Source organism: Anas platyrhynchos, chromosome 6 (genome assembly GCF_047663525.1).
Source record: "Anas platyrhynchos isolate ZD024472 breed Pekin duck chromosome 6, IASCAAS_PekinDuck_T2T, whole genome shotgun sequence".
NCBI lineage: Eukaryota > Metazoa > Chordata > Aves > Anseriformes > Anatidae > Anas > Anas platyrhynchos.
This window is the reverse complement of record NC_092592.1, coordinates 26,436,578-26,458,445: the sequence shown is the minus strand read 5'-3', so window position 1 is coordinate 26,458,445 and position 21,868 is coordinate 26,436,578. Positions and strand designations below refer to the sequence as shown.

At 36.0% G+C, this 21,868-nt stretch overlaps 1 protein-coding gene across 5 annotated transcripts in view; it reads left to right on the top strand.

The window, feature by feature from the left end:
- The window catches only part of LOC101803823 (gamma-aminobutyric acid receptor subunit pi), a 46,977-nt gene that overhangs the window by 15,426 nt on the left and 9,683 nt on the right, over positions 1–21,868 (top strand). For all 5 annotated transcript variants that reach the window (XM_027460181.3, XM_013093844.5, XM_013093845.5 and 2 more), the window contains 4 exons: positions 7,524–7,591; positions 9,023–9,240; positions 9,887–9,969; positions 14,392–14,529. In XM_027460181.3, the coding sequence (XP_027315982.1) occupies positions 7,524–7,591; positions 9,023–9,240; positions 9,887–9,969; positions 14,392–14,529 (507 nt within the window). The remainder of the gene's footprint in view (positions 1–7,523; positions 7,592–9,022; positions 9,241–9,886; positions 9,970–14,391; positions 14,530–21,868) is intronic.

Here is a 21,868-nt window from a genome sequence, read left to right as displayed (position 1 = left end):
CATCCTTTTTAAAAAAAAAAATAAATAAAAAAAATATATATCTTTAAATATAGGCAGAATATTTTCTCAGTTATTGGACAGTAGTAAATCTATAGCTTTTTTTTTTTTTTTTTTTTTTTTTTTTTTTTTTTTTTTTTTTGGCCTGGAACTCCCAGAGGAGCTCAAGCACAGCTTTGGTATGCAGAGCCAGCCAAGCACTTCCAGACAGTGTCTGAATCACTGCATATGCTCACCACAGTTCAGGCATGAAAACACTTGTGTCCCAGAAATCTTTGATGGATGTGTAATAGCTCAACTGCTGAAGGAATGGGATGGGACTCTTAAAAAAAACAAACAAAAAAAAAAAAACAAAAAAAAACAAACCAAAACAAAAAAGCCAAAACATTTTACTGGTGCCAATTGTAAATGCAGAGCTGTTGGTTTCACAAAAAAAAAAAAAGGCTGATTTGGGTGGCCATAGCTATCCTGTTCTTGTTCTGTGTAATATTTTACTTATTTCTATGGGTATGCAGAAGGTGTACATCATATCTGTCCTTCATCAGAAAGGGATTTTTAGTGTAATTGCCTTCACTTACAATCATATCAGTGGCTACAAGACATTAGCTAAATACTTGATGAAACTGGAGTTTAGTCCCTTACACCTCATCTGTGACTTTTTTTTTTTTTTTTTTTTTTTACCTCCTTTGTCCTCCCTCCACAGCGGATTGACAAATAAAAAAATGAACCTGTTCTAACCTGTTGCTTAGGGTTTAGTAGGCTAATGAATGAATGCATAATAAAAAAATAACCAGGGGTGTTCTGGTAGTGGTGAAGATTATCAGCCTCTGTAAAAGTCTGCTCACTTCTAGTTGCATCAGTGCTGATTTACTCTGAAGAAGAAACTTGTATTTCTAGAAATATGAACAGAACAGGATGCATATGGACATTAACCCTAACATCAGTGTTTGCTGTCTGAAGTGCATGAAAAGTTTCCCATAAAATGGGAAGAAATATAATAAAGTAATAACCTGAAGTCAGCCTTTCCAAGACAATGGAATCCCTTTTGGGGGCTAAGATTACTTTTGCTTTCAGAAGAGTGCATGGTCTATTTATTTGTTTGTTCAGTTAGATGTGAGATGGCTACAGGTTAGCTTGATTTCTAGAATAATGTAATTCAAAGTAATTTCCAAGTTCTTTGGCCTTGATTTTTTTTTCTTCAATCAGGAAATGGAGATTTTTTTTTGAAGTGATGTTTGCTGCCAAGACACAATCATACCCTTATAAAATCAGTGATGCTGAACTCCTTAATATTTAGCATAATGGATTTTTAGTCCAGAAAAGAAAGCATTAGATATAAGCTGATGATCATAAAATGAAGGTTGCTTTTTCCTAAAGCTGCAAAAACAAGAAATCTATATTAGTCAAGGAAGTATTATGGCAGTTTGTGTGTTCTTAGTTTGTGTTTGATCCTTTTGCTGGGACTGGCAGAAAATTATCTAAGTGGATATAACTCATTAAAGAGGATATGAAGATATTTTCCTTTTGAATTAGATGACTATGCATAACAACATTACATCGTCTTCTCTTGCATGGATTTGAATGATTAGATTTTCCAGATTTCAACCCTGGGTTAAATTTACCTTACTTTAGAGTTCTGTCCTCCCACACAGGTTACCTTTACAGACCCTTGCTACCAGAACACTGCCATTTATGCCCATCACAGACTGTCATTCCCATTTCTTTAGGTCTTTAGGGACCTAAATAGGGTGCGTACAGTTAGTTTAGATGAAGCCAGGCTTAGTACCTCAAGGGTAGACAAGTAAAATGGACCAAACATCTTATATTTGTCTGTACTGGGTGTCACACAGCAGTTAGAAAATCACAGGGCTAATTTATGCAGTGTTTGATACACAGGAATCCCAGAAGGACTGGTTACTTGTCTCTTCTACCATCTGAATATCAATATTAAAATGTTCCCTTTTCTTACCTACAGCATTTTAATGTTCTTGTTTGAGCTGGTTCATCAAGCAAGTCTAAATAATTTGAGCAGATAGATCCTGGAAGTTCTATTAAGAGATTAAAAGACTACCTGATATAGAATGATCTTAGCTATTATTTGGACTGTAATATGAAATGTTTTTATATTAGTACTAGTAGATAGTGCCCCTTAGTGTAATAATGTCCATCATAACCTTTTAGATAGATGTGTAAGTCTTCTGTAGAAAAGTTGACATGGGATTTAAAAATGCACAGTTATTTTTCTTAAATGTGCTACATAACCCTGACACTTCATCGCACCAAGACAAGCGGATTTTAACATCAGGTTTTCTGCTGCAAGTGTGTAGACCAATTTTTTACCTTAGGTGCTGTGCCAAACCTCTCCGAATTAATGAGCAATTCCTGCTGACTTCAGTGAGGCTTGGATCAGGTTCAGAGTTGTTAAGGGATGCATAAAATCTTGTAAATAAGTTTATACAAATAGATTTTGTTCTGTGATTAAATGTGATAATTTAAGTGTTCTAATTAACAAGAGAGAGACTAGGAAAAGGTCACAGCTAAGTGTATTTGAATATGGAAGCTACTTTCAAGTGGTATAAAAAAGTGCCATGCTTAAATCAGTTACTCTAAACCACATTTAAAAGATCGTTTTCCTTAGCTTTCTAATGAGAATACATTTCAGGGTCTCAATGTTTATATTCAAGGAAAACAAATCTTCTAGTCCAACGTTCTCTATAAGACCGGTCACCATATTTTTCCCAAATGTTGTTTATATGAAGTTCACAGAGTTTAATTAGATAATGGCAGCTTAGGTCTCAGGTTTACGGATTACCCTCAAAGATACGTGTATCAGGCTGTTCAGTGTGTCTAAGACTTTTTGATTTAATAAGACAAGCTCACATGGTACGTAAGAAAGACATACCAAATAATTGTCAAGTGGATATTTTATGCACAGCTAGCTTTCTTATCTGGTGTCTGCCCACAAATACAACCAATATCTAATCTTTCGTCAAAAGGCAAAAAGCCAAGGATGTGTGTGGCCACTTGTATATTAAGGATTCCATTTCTTTTTTCCCCTAAGACTTGTGATTTAGTAAATTGTTGACTTGGTACTTGTAAACTTTAACACACAGGTGGTGATGTAGATTTCCCTTCTTTTATGGCAATCAGAGACACAATGAGACTACCACTGTCATCAGACCTAACTTGCTGCATTCACGACAGATTTTCTTCTTACTAAAATGCTGAGTTCTAGAGGTTCCAAATGATGAATTCAGTTAGAAAATGATTCAGTTAGGAAAAAATCAACTTATTTGATGTTTCATGTTGTCTTCGTTTTGTATAAACTGGGGCTTTGCTTGGTTTTGTCAGCAAATATGTAGTATTGTACAGCTGGATATCTTTTCTGTGTTCCTCTGTCTCCTCTTGGAGGAGCTGAGTAAATACTGTTCATTAATTTTCGTGTTGCAAACTTTCATGTTACCGTTCCAGAGTTTTGCATCTTCTGGAATATTTCTCTCTCTCCATTGAACCCTTTCTGCTGTTTACGTGATTTTTGAAATGTAGGAAACAAATCTTGTCATGGTAATCTAATGACAGTCTTGCCAGTACTTGTCTAGATTATAAAATAACGTAATTCTGTGTATTGCTCTCCATCGCAATAGTGTTTTTGCCAAAGCATAATACTGAAAGCTCCTGTTGAAATAACTGAGACGATCTCTAAATCCTTCTCAAAGACACTATTTGCCAAGATAGTTTCCTGCCCTGTGCGTACTGTCTTGTGTTATTTGTCCTCATATTAGTTGCTTATGTTTGGTTGTATTGTGTTTTTTGACAAACTATTTAACAAGCTGTTATTAGTAATATCCCCACTAATTTTTATCTCATCCATAAACTGTACTATCAAAGATACATCACTGTCTAAAGATCATTGATGCAAACAAATGGAATTGAACCCAATTCCTGCTAGAAATGGGTCTGTCTTCTGATGTCTTCATATTAACTATTACAGTTGAATTCTGTCAGAAGGGCTACATTAATCTGTCTAGTAATTTCGTATAACATGTATTTGTCAAGAAAGATTTAGGAAGTTAAATATGCTGAAAAAATTCAGGTGCAATGTATCCCTATACATGTATCTAAAAGTCCCGTAATATTCTCAAACAAAGCAAAGAAGAAAATCAGGAGGACAAAAACATTTTAATGAAAAATATAATAAATTACTTTAGTTACACTTTTGCTTCTAATTCTCTAAGTTTTTTTTTTTTTTTTTCTGCTAAAGTCCCTGCAAGAATGAGGTATTCTTTCAAAAGACCACCCCTTTCAAGAAATTTCTGAATGCCAAATTTGTTTTAAGCTTTTTTTAAACTGAATAAAGAAGAGCTAGCACTAGCTGTTCATTATATTGTTGATTGTAACTCACCATTTAAATCAAACCTACCATTTAAAGACCTACCATTTAAATCAAACACATACACGACTCAATGGTAGTTGACTTTGTTGGTATGAAGTTTACCAGGCTGTGATCACTACAGTGGTCCAAAGTCAGTTAGCTATTTGACTCCTTATAGTATACCTGTCACTATTCTGGCTACTTTCCCACATGGGATTACTGTTAATATCTGTAAAGTGCATAAAATAACCACCCTTGTACATAACATAGACTTTAACTTTTACTGAAATTTAATTAGACTTTGTACCCGTTGCTATAACAAAATATGCTATTTGGCATTTCTTTGGCAGTTTTTAAGATTCATTTATGGAGGACTTAGTCTTCTTCTGAAGTTCAGTAGATTTCTTTGGAAGTTGTCATTATATACAAAATTCTGCCAAACATATGGAAATGTAGGAACTGACTGCCTCATCTGGCCTACTGCCCTGTTTTTGACACTGTCAACAGGAAACCTTTCAGAGGAAGGTCAGAAGAAACTCTGGTGGATAATTATGAAGATAGGATGGAAAGATTCATTCTAACTATTATTAATGCTTTGCTTATTTAACAAGTCACCGTAAATTACATTTAGCCTTAACAGTTGTTTTTTTTTTTTTTTTTTTTTTTAACTAAGAATATTGTTCTGATTTAACTAACTGTTAAAGCCCAGCTGTTCTTGAAAGCCTGTGATTGTAGAGACTCCTTCCATAGTTTTCTTTCTGTACAAACCATCCTTGGCATGTTGTGCCCTACTATCCTCACAGGCTGGAATATGTCTGAAGAACTGGAGAAGAGGCAATTACTTTGCTTAATGAAAGCTCTTCTGGGCAGTACCCAATGATGCCTTAGTTGCCTTGTTGGATTTGCTGTTTTTGCAGTTGAAGCTCTGTTCTTGAAACTGCAGCAAGTGCTTGTGATTTCACTCATGATCCTGTTCCTTCACCCTTGATGTTCTGCACAGAGAAACACCCATGCCTTAGCATCTCAATCTGTTATAGAGGGTGAAGCTAGCTGAGATTGTTTTCACAGAGTATTGATTTATGTGCCTTACCTGTGACAGATGTCAAAGCCACACCTTCATGGAAAAAATCTTTCTTCTTTGGCATACGCTACCACCTCCTACTTAAATGAGTTTCCTGATAACCACAAAGATCAGAATTGCAAATGTGGAATCCTACAGCCATTTCCAGCCAACAGCATTCCCACTGTCTGCTCATCTCGGCCACATCTGCCAGCTCAAGTGTGAAAGAAGGAGGCCCTGAAAGCTAGGACAGAGGATTATAATGATCAAAGCCTTCTGGTACGCCCTTTGTGTCCCACTGACCCAGAAATGCAATCTTGTAAGGGAGATACTCTTTTGGACTCTTTTAGATCTTTTGATTGAAGGCAACTGACGTAGGAACACAAGAAATTATTGTTAAAGTTTGTGAAACTATGCAGCTTTTTGTTTGTTTTTACTTTGACTTGTGGTGTATATGTCTAATAAATATCTGTGGGAATGTCTCTTTCTCATGAGTTTTCATGAAAGCTTGACTCAAGACAGGCTGGATGCACAACAGAAGTGTTTGGGCTGTGGAGACAGGCAGGGCTAGCAGAGCGGGACAGTATTGACCTAACTGCACCACCACTTGTTAGCACTTGAATTGCAAGGCACTTGTCTGCTAGGACAGTCGGTCTGAGCCTGAAGGACATCTTATACAAAACTAGGTATGTGTCACTTGATAATTTCTTCTCATTCCTAGTTACAGTTTATAGTCTATAATAAACACACAGATTGCCATCAAGGGATGCTGCAAGCCTATGGTCCTGCTTTAAGCTGGAGCTTTATATTTTAACTTTCAACTGAGTCCAGAACGAATAATTTACAGATTCTTTCAGGAGTGCCAGGTTTCTGGGACTCAACAGTTGTGCCAGACATTGATACTTTAACACTTGCATTGCAAAGGAAAATTATTATGAAAAAAATAAAATCAAAGATACCTTTTAGAGTGACACTTTATTTATTATTTTTTTTTAATGTTGTTCAAATGGGATATCTATCTTATCTCCTCTTTCTGATCTCTACATGCTGCATAGGGTCATATAAGAGCTACCTACATAATACCTTGCAAGTGGCCTCAGTAGGTCTCAGCAGTGGACTTGTGGTTTCTGGGCACCATCAGCTGCACAGATTGTATCTAAACTATTCCTTCCTTTTCTAAGTATTGTGTTCTCAGCTTCTTGTAAGTACATGGAAAGATGCACGTATTTAATAGGAATTTCTATGTGTATCTGCTTTGTTATATATTCTGCACATATTCAACCAGGACTAGTGTTATGTTTCCATGAAAGCTCTGCACAAATCCTGGTTTTTAAAAAGCACAGCTGGTGATCTTCTGACACTGTGAAATATGCATTCACAGGGAAGTGAGAGCCTGTGCATGCTAACACTACAATGACATCATGACAACTACCTAGGTGAGGTATTTAATCACACTGAATAAATGTTCAGCTGATATTATTATTAGAAGGAGTACAAAGTGACTAGCTTTCTTTATAAATGCAGGTATCTAAGTCACAAGCTAACTGCCAGTGGACAATGTTAAAATCAGTGACACGGTATAGACAATGTATTCTTAAACAGGCAGTAAATAAAGTCATTCAGATATTCCATCTGCATATTAAGCATGTGACATTGCCAGGAGCAACTCCTTTGTTCACCAACATCTGATGGACCAGATGTTGCAACTGGAAGAATTCTTTCCACCGCTCTGCACCTCAGAGCAGAAGGGTGTGATGTACCACAGGGATTGTGCCTTCCTCACCTTGTTCTGCAGTGTTTTCCACAGCACGCTTTTTAGGGAGTGAAGAAAAATATAAAACCATCTTAGGAAATAAAACATGTTTGTTAAAACCAAGGTAATGTTATTCTAGTGGTATTAAACTTTGGTTATGAAATCATTAAAATTCTTTCGTAATCAGAATTTTAGTGATACTTTCAGAAAAGCTACTAATCATTTAGAAAAAGATGGAAAATGTCATGGAGGATTGCGTAGCCAGTTCTTGTGAACACCATGTATTAAGTCACTGTGTGCTAGGTGCTGGCTGACTTTTTTTTTCTTTATTATTATTTCAGATGGTCCTGTGTCAGTTGGAATGAGTCTGGATATTGCAAGCATTGATACAATATCAGAAATAAATATGGTATTGTAGATTTTGCATTTTTTTGCTTGTTGGTAAGATAATGTCTTGTGTTTACAGCTACTGGCAATATGAATTTGAGTTCTTTTTTTCCTTGTGCAGTCAGTATGAGGTAGGAGAAGGATTAATTTTTCACTACAGAGAGTAATTATAGCACTATAATAAGTACTGAGTTTCTTATGACTAGATTTCTAGACTAATACTTGTATAGAAAAGCAGACAAATCATACCTCTTGTAGATACAAACATAAGTTTGCTACTGAGCATTAATCTTAATGAAAGGTATGTAAAGCAGTATTTATTTTCCAAATGAAGTGTCTAAATCCCTATGCATTTCAGAAAATCAAAGATATATTCACGTGACTTTGAAGCTACTCCTTTCCCTTATATTTAGACGGCTGAAAACATTTTATTTTTCTGTTACTGTCATATATTTATTCCAGCTGTTTCATTACATTTTGTATCAGTTATTTTTGAACAAACTATGAAATGGAATATACTTTTCTAATGAAATATCTGACCTGCCTAAGTAGAACCAAAAGGCAAAAATCATTAGTCAGATATTCAGTACTGGAAAGTGTGTGTGTGTGTGTCTGTTTCTGTGTGTGTATCGAAATTTACCTCGCTCAGGTTTCGAGAGCAATTGAATCTTAAAATCCCTTTTGTACTCAGCAAGTATTCACAGGTATTTAAAAAAGAAAAAGTAAGGACAGAACTTAAGATGAACTTATGCTGATAAAAACACACCATAAAATCAAAAGTTGCTTAAAAAGGTGCTAAGAAATTGTGTGATTTTAATGTAAGACAAGGCATACGTGAATTGAAGGTAAATTGGGCTGAGAGCTATCTTCAAGGTCTCAATAAATTTGGCACTGCTGTTTCCCTGGTCATGTTGAAAAGATAGATTGAGCTGGAAGATGATGATGTATTTGTTATATTTCCGTAACTTCCTATTACACTCACTTCTTTTGCCACTATGCATCTGAATTTATGCAACTTTTCCTAAAGTTTTCTTAAAAATATATTATTTAGTGGTTTATGTGAACAAAATGCTGTTTGCAATCACTTATATAAATCATCCTAAGATTTAAAGATTTACAGAGCCAGATTATGTGCTGACAAAACTCTGATGACTTCAGCTGATTTATAGCTCCAGGCTGAAGCCCTCAGCATTTACTGTAAAATTTCAGTGACCGTAAGAACAAAATCTATTCAAGATAATATTTCTTAATGACATCAACATCACATCTAGTGCTGGAAAATTTGGCAGAATGAGAGCCAGTACAACTGTGATCTGTCTGAGTGCCAGCACTTAGGATCAGGACACAGAGTCACAGGCTATCTGTGCTCAGTAGTTGGTTCCATGCACTTTTTAAAAACAGAATAATGGTGTCTAGTTCTGAGTAATATATATATATGTTTTTTGTATTTCAGGATTACACAGCTACCATATTTTTAAGGCAGAGGTGGACTGATGAGAGGCTATGTTTCGATGGTAATAAGAGTTTAAGTTTAGATGGTCGGCTTGTGGAAATGCTTTGGGTACCAGATACCTTCATAGTTGATTCCAAAAAGTCTTTTCTTCATGATATTACTGTTGAGAATCGTCTTATAAGAATATACCCTAATGGAACAGTGTTGTATGCTATACGGTATGTATATACCACATACCAGCCTTTGTACTTGGTTTCTACGTACATTTTAAACTTTTCAGTTCAGCGTGATTTTATGCTTAAGAAACTGGTCTAATTCAGAAGTAGAATATTCATGGTCTTGTAGTTTTACAAATACATAATATGACTTATTAATATGATTAAAATCTTAAATTTACTACTAGGTCTCAATTTCTTCACTAAATAGCTCCTTTTGCTTTCATGTACACAAAATATAGGAGCTGCATCTTGGCATTCTAGTTTTGTGTTGAAATCACAGACGAAAGAAAGATACAGCGACTGATTTGTGTTTTTTTATTGCAGATTATTCTTTACAATAGATTTTGCTGAATATAAGATTGTTACTGTTTTGCAATTTATTTTACAGCAAAGGGAAAAGGTATGCTATACGTGAGAAAAAAGTGCCCTTTGTAGGCTGCTGCTAAACTCAGTTGTTTTGGAGTCCTTTCATGTTTTGAGTGCTGTTAACTTGTATCTAATGTGAACCAGTAAAATTTAGATTTATTTTCTTTGCAATAGATACTTGACTACAAATATTAGTTACAGAAAGTTACATAGGTCATTTTTACTTTTACTGATGAACAATTTTATCCCATTAATAATCAGCACTACAATGTTTTTCAAGGATCACCACAACTGTGGCGTGCAGCATGGATCTAACCAAATACCCAATGGATAAACAGACATGTACCTTGCAACTGGAAAGCTGTAAGAAAAGTTACTCTTTCTATTTTTATATAACTAGAAAAATGTCTGATTTTATTTCCCTAGGCTACTGGCTACTGGATCTATCAAAGAGGCTGGAATATTCAAAAAAGCCATGTGACAGAACGTTACCACTCTCTGTTGAATTACAATAGTATTTTTATACAAAGATAAATTCACAAGGCTTCACCGAAAATAGCATGGCAGTATTGAAAAGCTAACGATGAATGAAACTATGGAAACGTATGAAACTAATCAGCTGTTTTGCAGGATGTCCTGTAGTTATTCTGTCGGTCTGCAGGGGGAGTTCTTTGAGCAGGATTTTCCAGGAAAGGCAAGAAAATGTTTTTTGACAGATTTGCCTCTCTTTCTTTCAGGATATTGTGATTTATTTTTTCCCCCCTAAGGCGTGATTCCTGTAGGAAAGAAAGAAATTAGAATAAGGCTTATTTGTAAGGCATAGAGTTCATATTTAATTAATTTACTGTCTTCATATTGAAAAAAGGTAATTGCATAGACAGTTCTGTTTTGAGATGGGTATAAACAGATCCTTCTATGGCTTAGTTCTCTGTGCCAGTGCTGTGGGAAAAATGTCATAAATTGAAGGACCGAGACTAAATATTCTTTATAGGTTCTCATTTTATTAATCAATGTCCTCATATTTTTCGTTAAAAATGTTCCCTAATACATTGTAAGCATAGTTGCTTTACAAATACCCAAATGTGCATGTTTAAAATTAATGCTATTCTGTTAATAAGATACTAGCAAAATATTTTATATTATAATGTAGGAATGATGTGGAAGGACACCTAAGAGATGTCCTACAAGATGAAAAAATATTTTAAAATATTTGTCAATATATATTCAGAATGTTCTTTTGGAAGTTTTTTCAGTACTTGCTGAGTTTTATTCTTTAGCGTTTCAGAAGGGTGTGCGTGTTCTTCATTTCTTGCTGTTAACTAACAGAAGATGATTGCAAAATTTCATTTTAGACTATAAAACAAAGGGAATCAACCCCCAAACCTTCCTCACACAGCGGTTCCTCTAGAAACAGCTGTTTTTTAAGGATAAGATCTGTTTAATGGTAATTTCAATAAGAATTTGGATTCATCTCTAATTTATTTTCCTTTGGAAAGCATATTGGTAAGTCAAAATACATGGATTTACATTAAACACATTGCTTAATGAGTCATTTAATATTTACTCTAGTTTCAGAATGAAATATATGTCCCACAGGAACATGGGGATTTAAAGGAGTCAGGATTAAAAGAAAAAAAAAAAAAAAAAGAATTCCCTGTGTAATTAAAAATAAGCTTTGCTCAGAATGATTCCATCTGCTTTTTCAACAACACACAAGCGTCTGCTGTCCAAGGGGAAGACATGGTAATGTCATCACAAATGCTCCCATGTCATTTGGGTTTAGTGTTGAGGAAAACAGCTAGAAATGATGATTACACAAGGAAAGAGTATGCCTTTAGCCATGGCCCTGTATCTTCAGTGCACTTCATGCTTTCTTATGGGTATGCTGGAAATGGTGTTTGCTCCCTCATGAGATAAGCAATGTTAATTTATAGGCAAATAAGGACATCATCCTAGAGTACTGCTTGCAAATACCATTATGTGGAATTAAGAGTTGTGAATGTGAGCATGCACACACGTCCACACAAATACACATCCATAAAAATACTCATAAATAAAATGTAAAAAATGCAGCAAATATTTCAGCTGAATCAAAGTGCTAGGTGTTTTATTAAACGTTTACTAACGTAAAAACAAGTACGACATGACATTATCAAGTACTGGCTTTACGCAGTAAAATATCCCTCGTGGCCTTTACAACATGCTCTTCCATTACTAATAGTTAATAATGCTATTTGAATTCTACATTCTACACCAATACATCTGAGCCCCACATTTCTATTGTTTATTTCCCTGTTACTGCATCGCTTTAGGGGACAGTAGGGCACCAGTTAGTGCAGTGGGGGCATTGTCCTCTCTGACATGTGGGAGGAAATGCTGCCAATCATTCACACTGTGCTGAAGTCATTTCCCTCCCTTTTATTCACATGCAGGCCAGTCCAGATACATATTTATTTTTGGGCCCATCTCTGAAATTTTATTTTCTTTTTGAACTCATCCCTTAGCATTTACTCAGTGAAGAGCCATGTGAAGGCACTTAACTTGTGCTTGACAATCAAGGGAAAATAAAATTAGCCACAGAATGGTAAAGAAACTCATTTGTATTAGGCATTATGAATGTTTAATCCCAAATTTACTATTCCTGCAGTTAACCCTGTTGATATTAGCTGCTTACTTTGTATCAGCGTTGATATTGGCTGCTTGCGTCATATCAACGAAGTACAGGAAGGAAACATTTTGGGCTTGAGGAATTAGTGAGAATGAAAACTCAGTATCATGTAAAAAGAAGAGATTGTTTGTAAAAGCTTAATAGCTTAAGAATCTCGTTGATATAATTTTTTTAAAAACATTTTATAATTAGTGAAGTATTAATCCCCTGAATAAGATTACGCAGAGGGAGCAATGTGCTATTTAACTTTACTCTCTGGAAGACTGCCCCCAAGGAATTTCTTCACAGAGTTTTGGAATTAGTATTTTGTAGGTATTTTCAAATGGAGGATGATCAAAACCTGCTAATTATTCAGCTAACGAAAATAATTTGGAAAACACAATAAAAATGGTTATGTTAAAGCAAAAGAACCTCCATTTGGAGATATACTTGTTATTGCCTAGCTGGGCATTGAAATTTCCTCACATTTCATGCTACTTGAAACAATCAATATCCAATAAAAAAAAATAATACTGTGGTACTCTGTAGTTCTAGACTTTATCTGCAGTTCATTTAAGAGGAGAATAAAATGAATTTGTCAATTGTGCATAAAAGCTGTTTTAAAAGCCTTTTTATTTTGACCAAGGACCATGTAACCATTTGTTTATAAGAACGTTATTTTATTTTTCATTTTCAAAGTCAGAGATATTTCCCAGAGTGTAGTCTTAGAGAATCAGAATCTTAGCTTGGACACCTATGCTTTTGGCTTAGTCTTTTAACACAGCAGTGTTTTGGCTTTAATTACTTTAAGTGTAAAAAGGAGACCAGAGATCCCTGGCCATGATAAATTTTCATAAAACTACCAGTGATAGAAAAAAAAAGATTTAAAGGATGGTCAGGGAAAGAATTTCCAGGTAAAATTTTCATTTTAATTGGTAAACAGCACATTGTTTCCTTGAAATGAAGTTTCTGAACTCCTGTTTTTCCTACATTAAATGGCTATAAGAAATCAGTTTTTTGATATTGCAAGACCCAAAGCCATTATATTAAAAGTATTAAACTACTCCTTTTTTATTTTAATACATCTCTATTTATATGATTCTAGAATTCTGTTCTTCTTGCAGCATATATCCTTGTGCAATGTATTGCATTATTGTCTCTCAATGTAATTTACTTACAATTGACTGGAGTCTAAAAATAATCATCTACTCGGGGTTCTGTTCCCTAAGCTTAGCTATTAACTTGCACAATAAAAGTCTGTCATATACAAGAATGATTGATCTAAGCAAGCTAAAGGAAAAGATGTTCAAATGCTCCCTGTTAACATGTAAATTACATTAACATAATCTTGAATTAATCATATACACTAGTCTGAAAATTGCCTGCCTTTTAATATAATGGGAAAAAGCTATGGAGGTATTTTAGCTATGATTGTGACGCATATTGACAAGCGTGTGCAAAATACAGTTACCTTCTGATAGATGATTCGTGTCCCATCTCAGCTCCTAATTAGCACTTGAAGGTTAAGAGCAAATCTCCTGCGGCCCCTGAAGCGTACCATGCTGCTGAGCCTGCAGAAACACCAGCTTCTAGGCTGATGCCTTTGGGAAGGGTCCAAGCTCCCAAGCCAAAATGCCATCTGAGGGATGTCCCAAGCCTCACTCAGAGTGCAGCTCTGGCATACGAGTCCTCAGCCCTTCATGTCTGCTGATGGGAAGACCAAATACACTGTCCATCATCTGACTGACTAAGAAAGAGCATCCCAGCATGTAACAAAAGGCATGCTCAACATTTAGTCCAAATGCTGTCAGTGCTCTAGTTCCTAAAAAATGTAATTCTTTAAAGCTTAATAGCTTTTGCCTTTAAAATACCATATGGTACTAATCTCTTTTGTTTGTTCATATCATTTATGTGAGAAAAAAAGACCACCTCCAAGCTTTTAAACGATAAGCCTTTGCACATTCAGTCTTTGGGAATTTTATTGTGAACGAGCATTATGTTCTGCCAGAAAAGTCGGTGTTTATGTCTCATTGTACTTTCAGGCAGACAAATAAGAAACAGCTGAACCATAACTGTACTCTGCACAAATTAACTATTGTGTAAAATAAACACTTTTGTTGGCTTATGTATCACTACAGGGGGTTACAACATCAATGATGTCATGTTTTACTGGACGAGAGGAAATGATTCAGTTCGAGGCTTGGACACACTTCGGCTGGCACAGTATACAGTAGAAGACCACTTTACCTCGGTATCTGAAGCGGTATATGAGACAGGTAAAAACACCCTTATAACACTTCCTAGGTACACTTTGGAATATAGCGCTGGAAACTGAACAGCATTCAGAAGCTAGGCATGATGCTTTCTCTTTGGGTGACACATTTTCATTTTCTATTGGATTGAGTTCTGGAAGCCTTACGTGAATCTCTCAGATGTTACCAGCAGAGACCCAACTAATTTAAGGTTGGAAGTTTTTAAGTATTTTCTTGGACAGTATTATTATGGAGGCTACATATTGTCTAAAGAACAATGAACAATAAATGCATTATTTATCTGCGTAATGTCAGGAGGAATTCTTTTAAAGGAAGAAGGACCTGTAAGTTGAGCATTTAAATTTGAGTGAGACCATGGACTCTGGGTGCTCAGTTCAGGACAGTTCCCAGCATGTCTGGGATTTCCATTCTGGTTTTATTTGACAAAGCGAAAGCCTTTATTTGACCATGGAAATTTCTGTGAATATGCTGGATGCTCTTGGAACACCAAGAAGTTGTGCTTTATTGCTAGTGCTTGCAGGAATAGCTCTTTGTCTGCAGCAGCCTCTGTCCAACCTGGTGGGCAGCAGAGTGCAGGTTGCCTGTCCTGTGGTTCCTCTGCCCAGGAAAAGATCTGAAGCATTTCCACAGACCTGCTGTTCTGCTGATCTTAGAAAACAGCTGTAGAAAGTTTCCGCTCACTGCAGGACTTGACCTCATTAAAGAGTCTGCTCCTGTTGTTGTTGTTATTATTATTATTATTTTATTATTTTTTCCCTCTGAAATTTTGACAGTGCTTTTGGAGAGTTCAAGACATGCCAAATGTGCTTTCTGCTCCTTGAATTGCTCTTAGGTCCTTCATTGCTATTCTTCACTGCATATTCAGTTTCTCTTCTGCCCAAGCCAACATACCAAGGAGAATATGCAAGGGGAATCCTTAAATGAGGACACAAACATCCTTCAAAGCTGTAGTTTCAAGATTGTATGCTACTAAGTCTGAATCACTGATATATCATTCTGATATTCCATTGTTGGGTATTTCTATTTTAACAATACAACACAGAGAAACTTCATGGTCTGATTTCAGGCATTAATTTAGGCTGAAAGTCAAAGTTCTCTAAATGGATATAAAAGTAGAAAAGAAATATATAAGAGCAGGCTCAGGGATCACAAAGTACTTTGCTACTTATATAACTGACATCTGCTTGCCTTCCTCCTCTTTATAGCTTCAGGCTAAGCAACATCAGGTTCAATCAAAGGAGAATAAGCCTTTACTGCTGTTCTGCCCAGAAGGGTATTAGAACCTGTTCACCATACAGGAAAGAGGGAGAGGAAAACTGCCTAATTCTTACCACCTTCTGTCACAGAGTCCAGAGAGTGCCAGAAAGCCAAAAGAAATTTCTATTATTTTTTAGCAGATGGAATAATTACAACTGAAGTGGCATGGTCAGATAAATTGTGCTCTTTTTTTTCAGTTAATGATGCTGTCTTCTCCTTAGGTTGGCAATAATCATATATATAAAGGCACTTTTTGTTTTAGTGTCTTAACATATGCAACTTAATTTGATTAAAATTTCCCACATCTGCTTGTTTCAGTTCTACTGCCTGCATAAGAAAGCCACATTATGAAGTGCTATGCAGTATTTTTACATGAAATCTCATAATCCTCTTAATTTTCTACCAAGTCTATGGTTTAGGTGCTATTTTCTACAGATTTTTTAGGAAAGCAGTGCCTTCTGTAGCCCATAATAAATGCAAAAAAAGCAAATAAATTATGGAACTATGTAATCAATTTGGAAGGGAAAAATTATATTTTGGATTTCCTTAACGTGATTAATAGATGCCTGAAAGTATTTTATAAATAACAGTTATGATTCACAAGGCTAAAGCTACTACAACACTGCTTTTCTTTAGTATTTCCTAACACAGCAAAAAAAGCAATCAGGATTTGAACTTGAACAGACAGTACAGCTGTTGTGCAAGTGAAATATTGTACAGTGATACAAGCCCAAGTTCACATGTGACCACAGACAGAGCCAAGATTAGAATGTGGTCAGCAAAATTCCTGCATAAGCAACTTCAGTAAATTTAAGAAAAGAACATCGTGGATTAATCTTGTTTAAAGAACACCATGTATCACATAATAGTAGTGATGTTATTATAATCACATAATAGTAAGTTACTTTGTATAACATTAACTATGTTGCTGGACTGCAATTTTGTGTTGATTTTTTTCTTGACACAGAATAATTTAATTTTGTACATAGGTAAATTCATTGCTAGAACTACTTTCTGGAGGTCTTTAACTATAATCCTTATTCTGCAGACACTGAAGCATACTCTCTTGGACCCCAAAACCAAGTATGTGCATCAGTGGATGCTGGGTTTTTATTTTAGCTGTCTAGCCAACACCACCTGCATTCTCAGAGTAATAAATGGTGATGTAAAAAGATTGCCTTTTTTACTGGAAAAACATGAAAGAATTAAGGACTGTTACAGTCTAGCATTTTGTGTATATAATAATAGAAATAAGGTTCACTTAATCTATTCTAATGTCCCAAGATAAGATCATCTATACCAACAGCCAACTTCCTAACAGATGTTTTCAGGAGTAAATTAGACAAACCTCTAAAGTGTCTACTCCTTGGCCTCCCTAGATGATTTTTTCTGGTGATTATTAAAAGCATATTTTCCTTGTATCTCATCTTGATTTCCCTTGCTGCATTTCAAACCTGTTATGCTTTGCATTGTCTATTGTGGATAAGGAAGACAAATTTCCTGCTGTTTTTCAGCAGCTCTTTCACCATCTCAAAAGAGGTACATCTCTCAGACTAGCACTTTCCCTCTCTTTAATTCATACAAACAGTTTTCTAGGTCTCCTGTCTTTGCTATTGTTCTTCTGTAGACTTTCTATTGTCTTTGTTGTATGTGCACACGAGCTGGTACCCTGGGTACCCTGTTCCTATCTGAAGTCCTCTGTAAATAAATGGAGGGGATTACTTCATGCATTTCCTCTTTATCCATTCCAGGTTGATATTTGCTTTTCTTGCAGAAAATTCCTGTGCATTGTTGACCTTGTTTAGCTTGCAATTTCAAGCTAGTAATTCCTGTCTGAGGGTAGTAGTTACTTCTTGTTGAATTGCATCTTCTTTTATTCAGGCTTTTTCTGATACTTTTTGAGATAATTTTGAACTCCAGTTTTTCTCTCCAGTGCAATAACACTGCTTTCTGTTCGGTGTCTCTTAAAAGACACTCTGTATGCCATAGTATGCCATCATATTTGGTAGTGAGAAGTTCTGGACACAGCGTGGACTCCTGTGTGTTCCCACTCAATAAATTCTTCTATTTTCACAGCAACTAATAGCTTATCAATCTCTATTTATATTTTTAATCAGGAAAAAAAGCAGAAAAAGGATTTGATACTTGAGGGTAATTAGCTGCTGATAGCTTTTCCTCTTTTCTGCCTGGCATCTTCCTTACTCTCACTGCAGTCTTCCTGCCAAATTTTCAGCAGAATCAGGAGAACTGAGGCTCAGTTTGCTCAGCCTAACACAGAGTCCTCAACCCCTGCCCAGAAGCCAGGGAGAGCTTTGTCAGGCAGACCTCCCCTCTTAGAAATCATGAAGTCAGCAAGGTAGCACATCCAAATGGTATTATTCTAGCAGAACAGAGAGAAAGAAGAGACAAAGCCTTCCGTCCTTGATGCACGATGATAATAAGGCATTTGCCCTCCTGAAAAAGCCTGCAATGGGAGCTGGCTGCTGTTCCTTGTCTGAAGTCTGTCTGCAGGATTTTTCACAGTTTTTCTCTCCAAATATAGAGGCATTACCTTGCTCAGTCCTCCAGGACCCTCTGCAGTTCCCCAAGGAGATTTCTTCTTAATCAGCAACCAAACTTTTCTAGGATTTTCAGGTCTTCTATTTCAATGCGCAGTACACTGAATAACTTCTGTCATTCACTTTATCAGTTCTTTTATAATTTGTAATTGCTCTCTAAGTGTTATTTCTGATAATATTGTCTTTGACATACAGGTCTCAAAAACAATCCTAGAACTGTATTTAGTATAATCTTATCTGGGGACCTCAGCTAAGATTCAAGCAGTTACATATGTATATGTATCTGTTACCACGTATGTTCAACTTACCTATCTGAGCTCTTCACTCAGATAATCGCTTTTTCTAAGTAAGCCTTTCCACTTGAGTTGAAGTACAGAAGTTTTCCATCATTAGTTCTTGTTGTGATGTTTCTGCAATGCTTCACACTCTTTACCAAAGCCAGAACTGTTCAGAATGAAAACAGTTATGAAAAATGCACTAAAAAAGTTACAGTAGCAGAAAAGCATGTGGAAAGGCTATGAACTGGATGAATATTGAGGACACTGGTAAGAGTTTTTTTTTTTTTTTATGTTATTATTAACTTCAGGAAAGTTCTTTATAGTACAGACAGAAATACAAACATATAGAAAATTTCCTGCGGCATAATTGTCTTTAAGTTTTTCTTTTTTTTTTTTTTTTTTTTTTTTTTTTTTAACAGGTAAGCTAAATAGACATATACATGTATATCTGTACACAACTACGACATGAAAGAGTATGTTTCCTTCTTAGGAAATTTGAATTTCAAACTCAATTTTTGTAAAGCATTTTTGTGAAGATGAAACGCAAAGCCCATCCTGATCTTTCATTTCCTTTTGTTCACCTCTGAAGAACAAATAGGAAAGGAAGTAGTTTATAAGATCCTGACTGTGAAGAACAGAAAACTATGATTGTTTTCTGAAGGAAGGACAAAGGAGTTTTGATACTACCCATGTATATTGGTACCCTTAGCATCCTACGAGTCAGATAAATTGCTTTACAGTTGCACAACTTGTTTGTTGGGTAAAAACGTAAACAGTGCTATTTCTTAAGGCATATTTATGTTATAAACAAGTAAAATTGCATAGTGAAAACTACAAATTCAGCACGTAGGTAAGGCAGTTAGACTTTCTCCTGTACTGTCCCCTTAAAAGGTGAAAGCAGGGAAGGAAGTGATACATTGGTAGAGTTATACTGACGTGCTTGTGTGAGATGTACATCACACATTTTATCTGGCACCCAGGGGGTTGGCATACATATTTCATGATAGGGAAGAATGTACTCTTTGTGCCTGACTGCACACCCCTGTGCAGGATACCAAAGTGCTGCTTCTTACATAAAGAGTAACGTGGAGCTTTCTTTTACTGGAGTAGAGTTCTTCACGTCCATAAGAAGTAACTGTGGGAAGATGCTCCTAAGTTAAAATGGGGATGCTGTCTGTAGAGCATCAGTCCTTTCTTCAGGCTCCTCTGCTGTGACTGTCTGCTGTTTTGGGGGGAGCAGAAAGTGCAGCGAGGCAGCATTCTGCCATCAGCCAGGAGCAGACACCCTAGAAAAATGATCTTGAAATGATTTTGGCATATCTAAAAAATGGATGATCTAGGGTGATAAGGAAGCCTGTTTTTTTTTTTTTTTTTTTTTTTTTTAAAGGTTTATTTCTCACTGTGTATTTCTCAGTCAGTGCAATAGTAGTGTTGTTAAAATCATCAGTATTATGTAAAGATCTAACAGTGTCAGGTGGGCTGTGCTGTAAATTAGAATATTGTTTTAGAAGTGAAAACCAAAAACCAAATTATAAGAGAAATAAGCTGTGTTTTCTTGCATTCAGAAAATTCTGCCTTAGACTTAGACCTATACCTGTTCAGGTAATGGGAAAGAAACTGGTATAATTTTTAGGACACTAAACCAGAAGTAGTCAGCTAGAACCACCTGAAGTTTGATTTTGTTCACTTCCTTTCATTTTCTAGGGTGCTCTTTTTTAAAGCAGTAGAGAGAATTGGGAGTATATATAGAGACTGTAGTCTGCTATCTGGGTATGTACTTCATCTGTCAGCTAGAGCTACTATCTACTTTTGTACTTCTGCCCTCTAGTAAATTCTATAAAGCCAAAGTAACTCACCTTAATCTTCTTTCACTATTGGGTAACCTGAGTAGGATTGTCTCACCTTTTGGCAGGTTAAGAATAGGTATATTGACAGCCATTCAGGTTCAACTCATATTTGACAATCTATTAGACACAGTGATTTGATGCTTTGGTAAGTGCTAAATCTGTGCCTTCACTGCAGAGTTAACTATCTGCACAGAGATTATTTCCATCGCATAATCAAATTTAAATTGGGGCACTCACATACTGAGGTGACATCCATCATGGGCCAAAAACTTGAATAAAAAAATACCTTTAATGCAAAAATTTTGTTCTCAGTATCACTCAAGCAAGGGGAAGGCTTGACAGTTTTCAGGAGTTAACTTTAGTAAAGGCAGGATTAAAATTGCATGCACCTGTTTCACTTTTGATCTGATTTATAGCATCACAGTCTTGGATGTGCAAGTGAAAGCCAATGAGATAAGGTAGTTGTGCATCATCACTATCTCATATGCAATGCATATAACAGTAGTAGCAAATCTGTTTCTTTTTAAACATAACTTTTGATACACGTGGAGTGTAGAGGTAAAAAGGACTGTAGTAGTTCCTTATCTTTATTTTATCTCATTGGTCATTTGTTTAGGATGCTACACATGCATTACATACTATTTCTTGCCTCTTTTTCCTTTGGTTTATTATGGGAGGAGTTCATATGAATTCTATATATAGGTTTCTTCAAAATTTCCATTATAAAAGCTCTTTTGAGCTCTTTAGAGACACCATTATTATCATGTCCATGATGTGCCTTTGGATTTTGGCAAGCAGAAAGCCTTAAGGTTAAAGAAATGCCTTTTCTTTGTTCCCTGAAAACCACTCAGCTATAAGCTGTTACATCTCTATTTTTCTTTGTTGCTCACATTACTTGAGAAATTTCTGGCATCAGGAAAAATAACACAAAAGAATATGGGAACATTCAAAAGGCTTGTCCATGCTTGGAAATTACAGCAAAATGGGAAAGTGTGAATTTCAAGTTGGATATTTTGAAATAACTTCCCATAGACACATTTGGCTTTTACACTAAGGCAAATGGAGACACAGATGTAGGGAGCTAACCAGGAGAAGATGGTGCTGTATGACTGTTCTGTATTGACTATTTCAGAGTTTTCCCTCCTGGAGGAAATCTCTGTGGCTGAACCACAGTCACTCCAAGTGCCTGTGGAACTCTGCAGGGAGTGCTGTCCAATCCCTTCACCCCATTTCCTGGGTACATGGTACCGTGTCCTTCCCTGGGGTTTGCACAGAAAGAGAAGACTTTTGTGGAGGATTTGGTTCCCTGCTGATGGGTCACATCCTTTGCATTCCCACACCAGCTCTGGACTGACACCCTTCCCTCACTCGCAGTGGCCATGCCATCATCCTTTGTGTACTA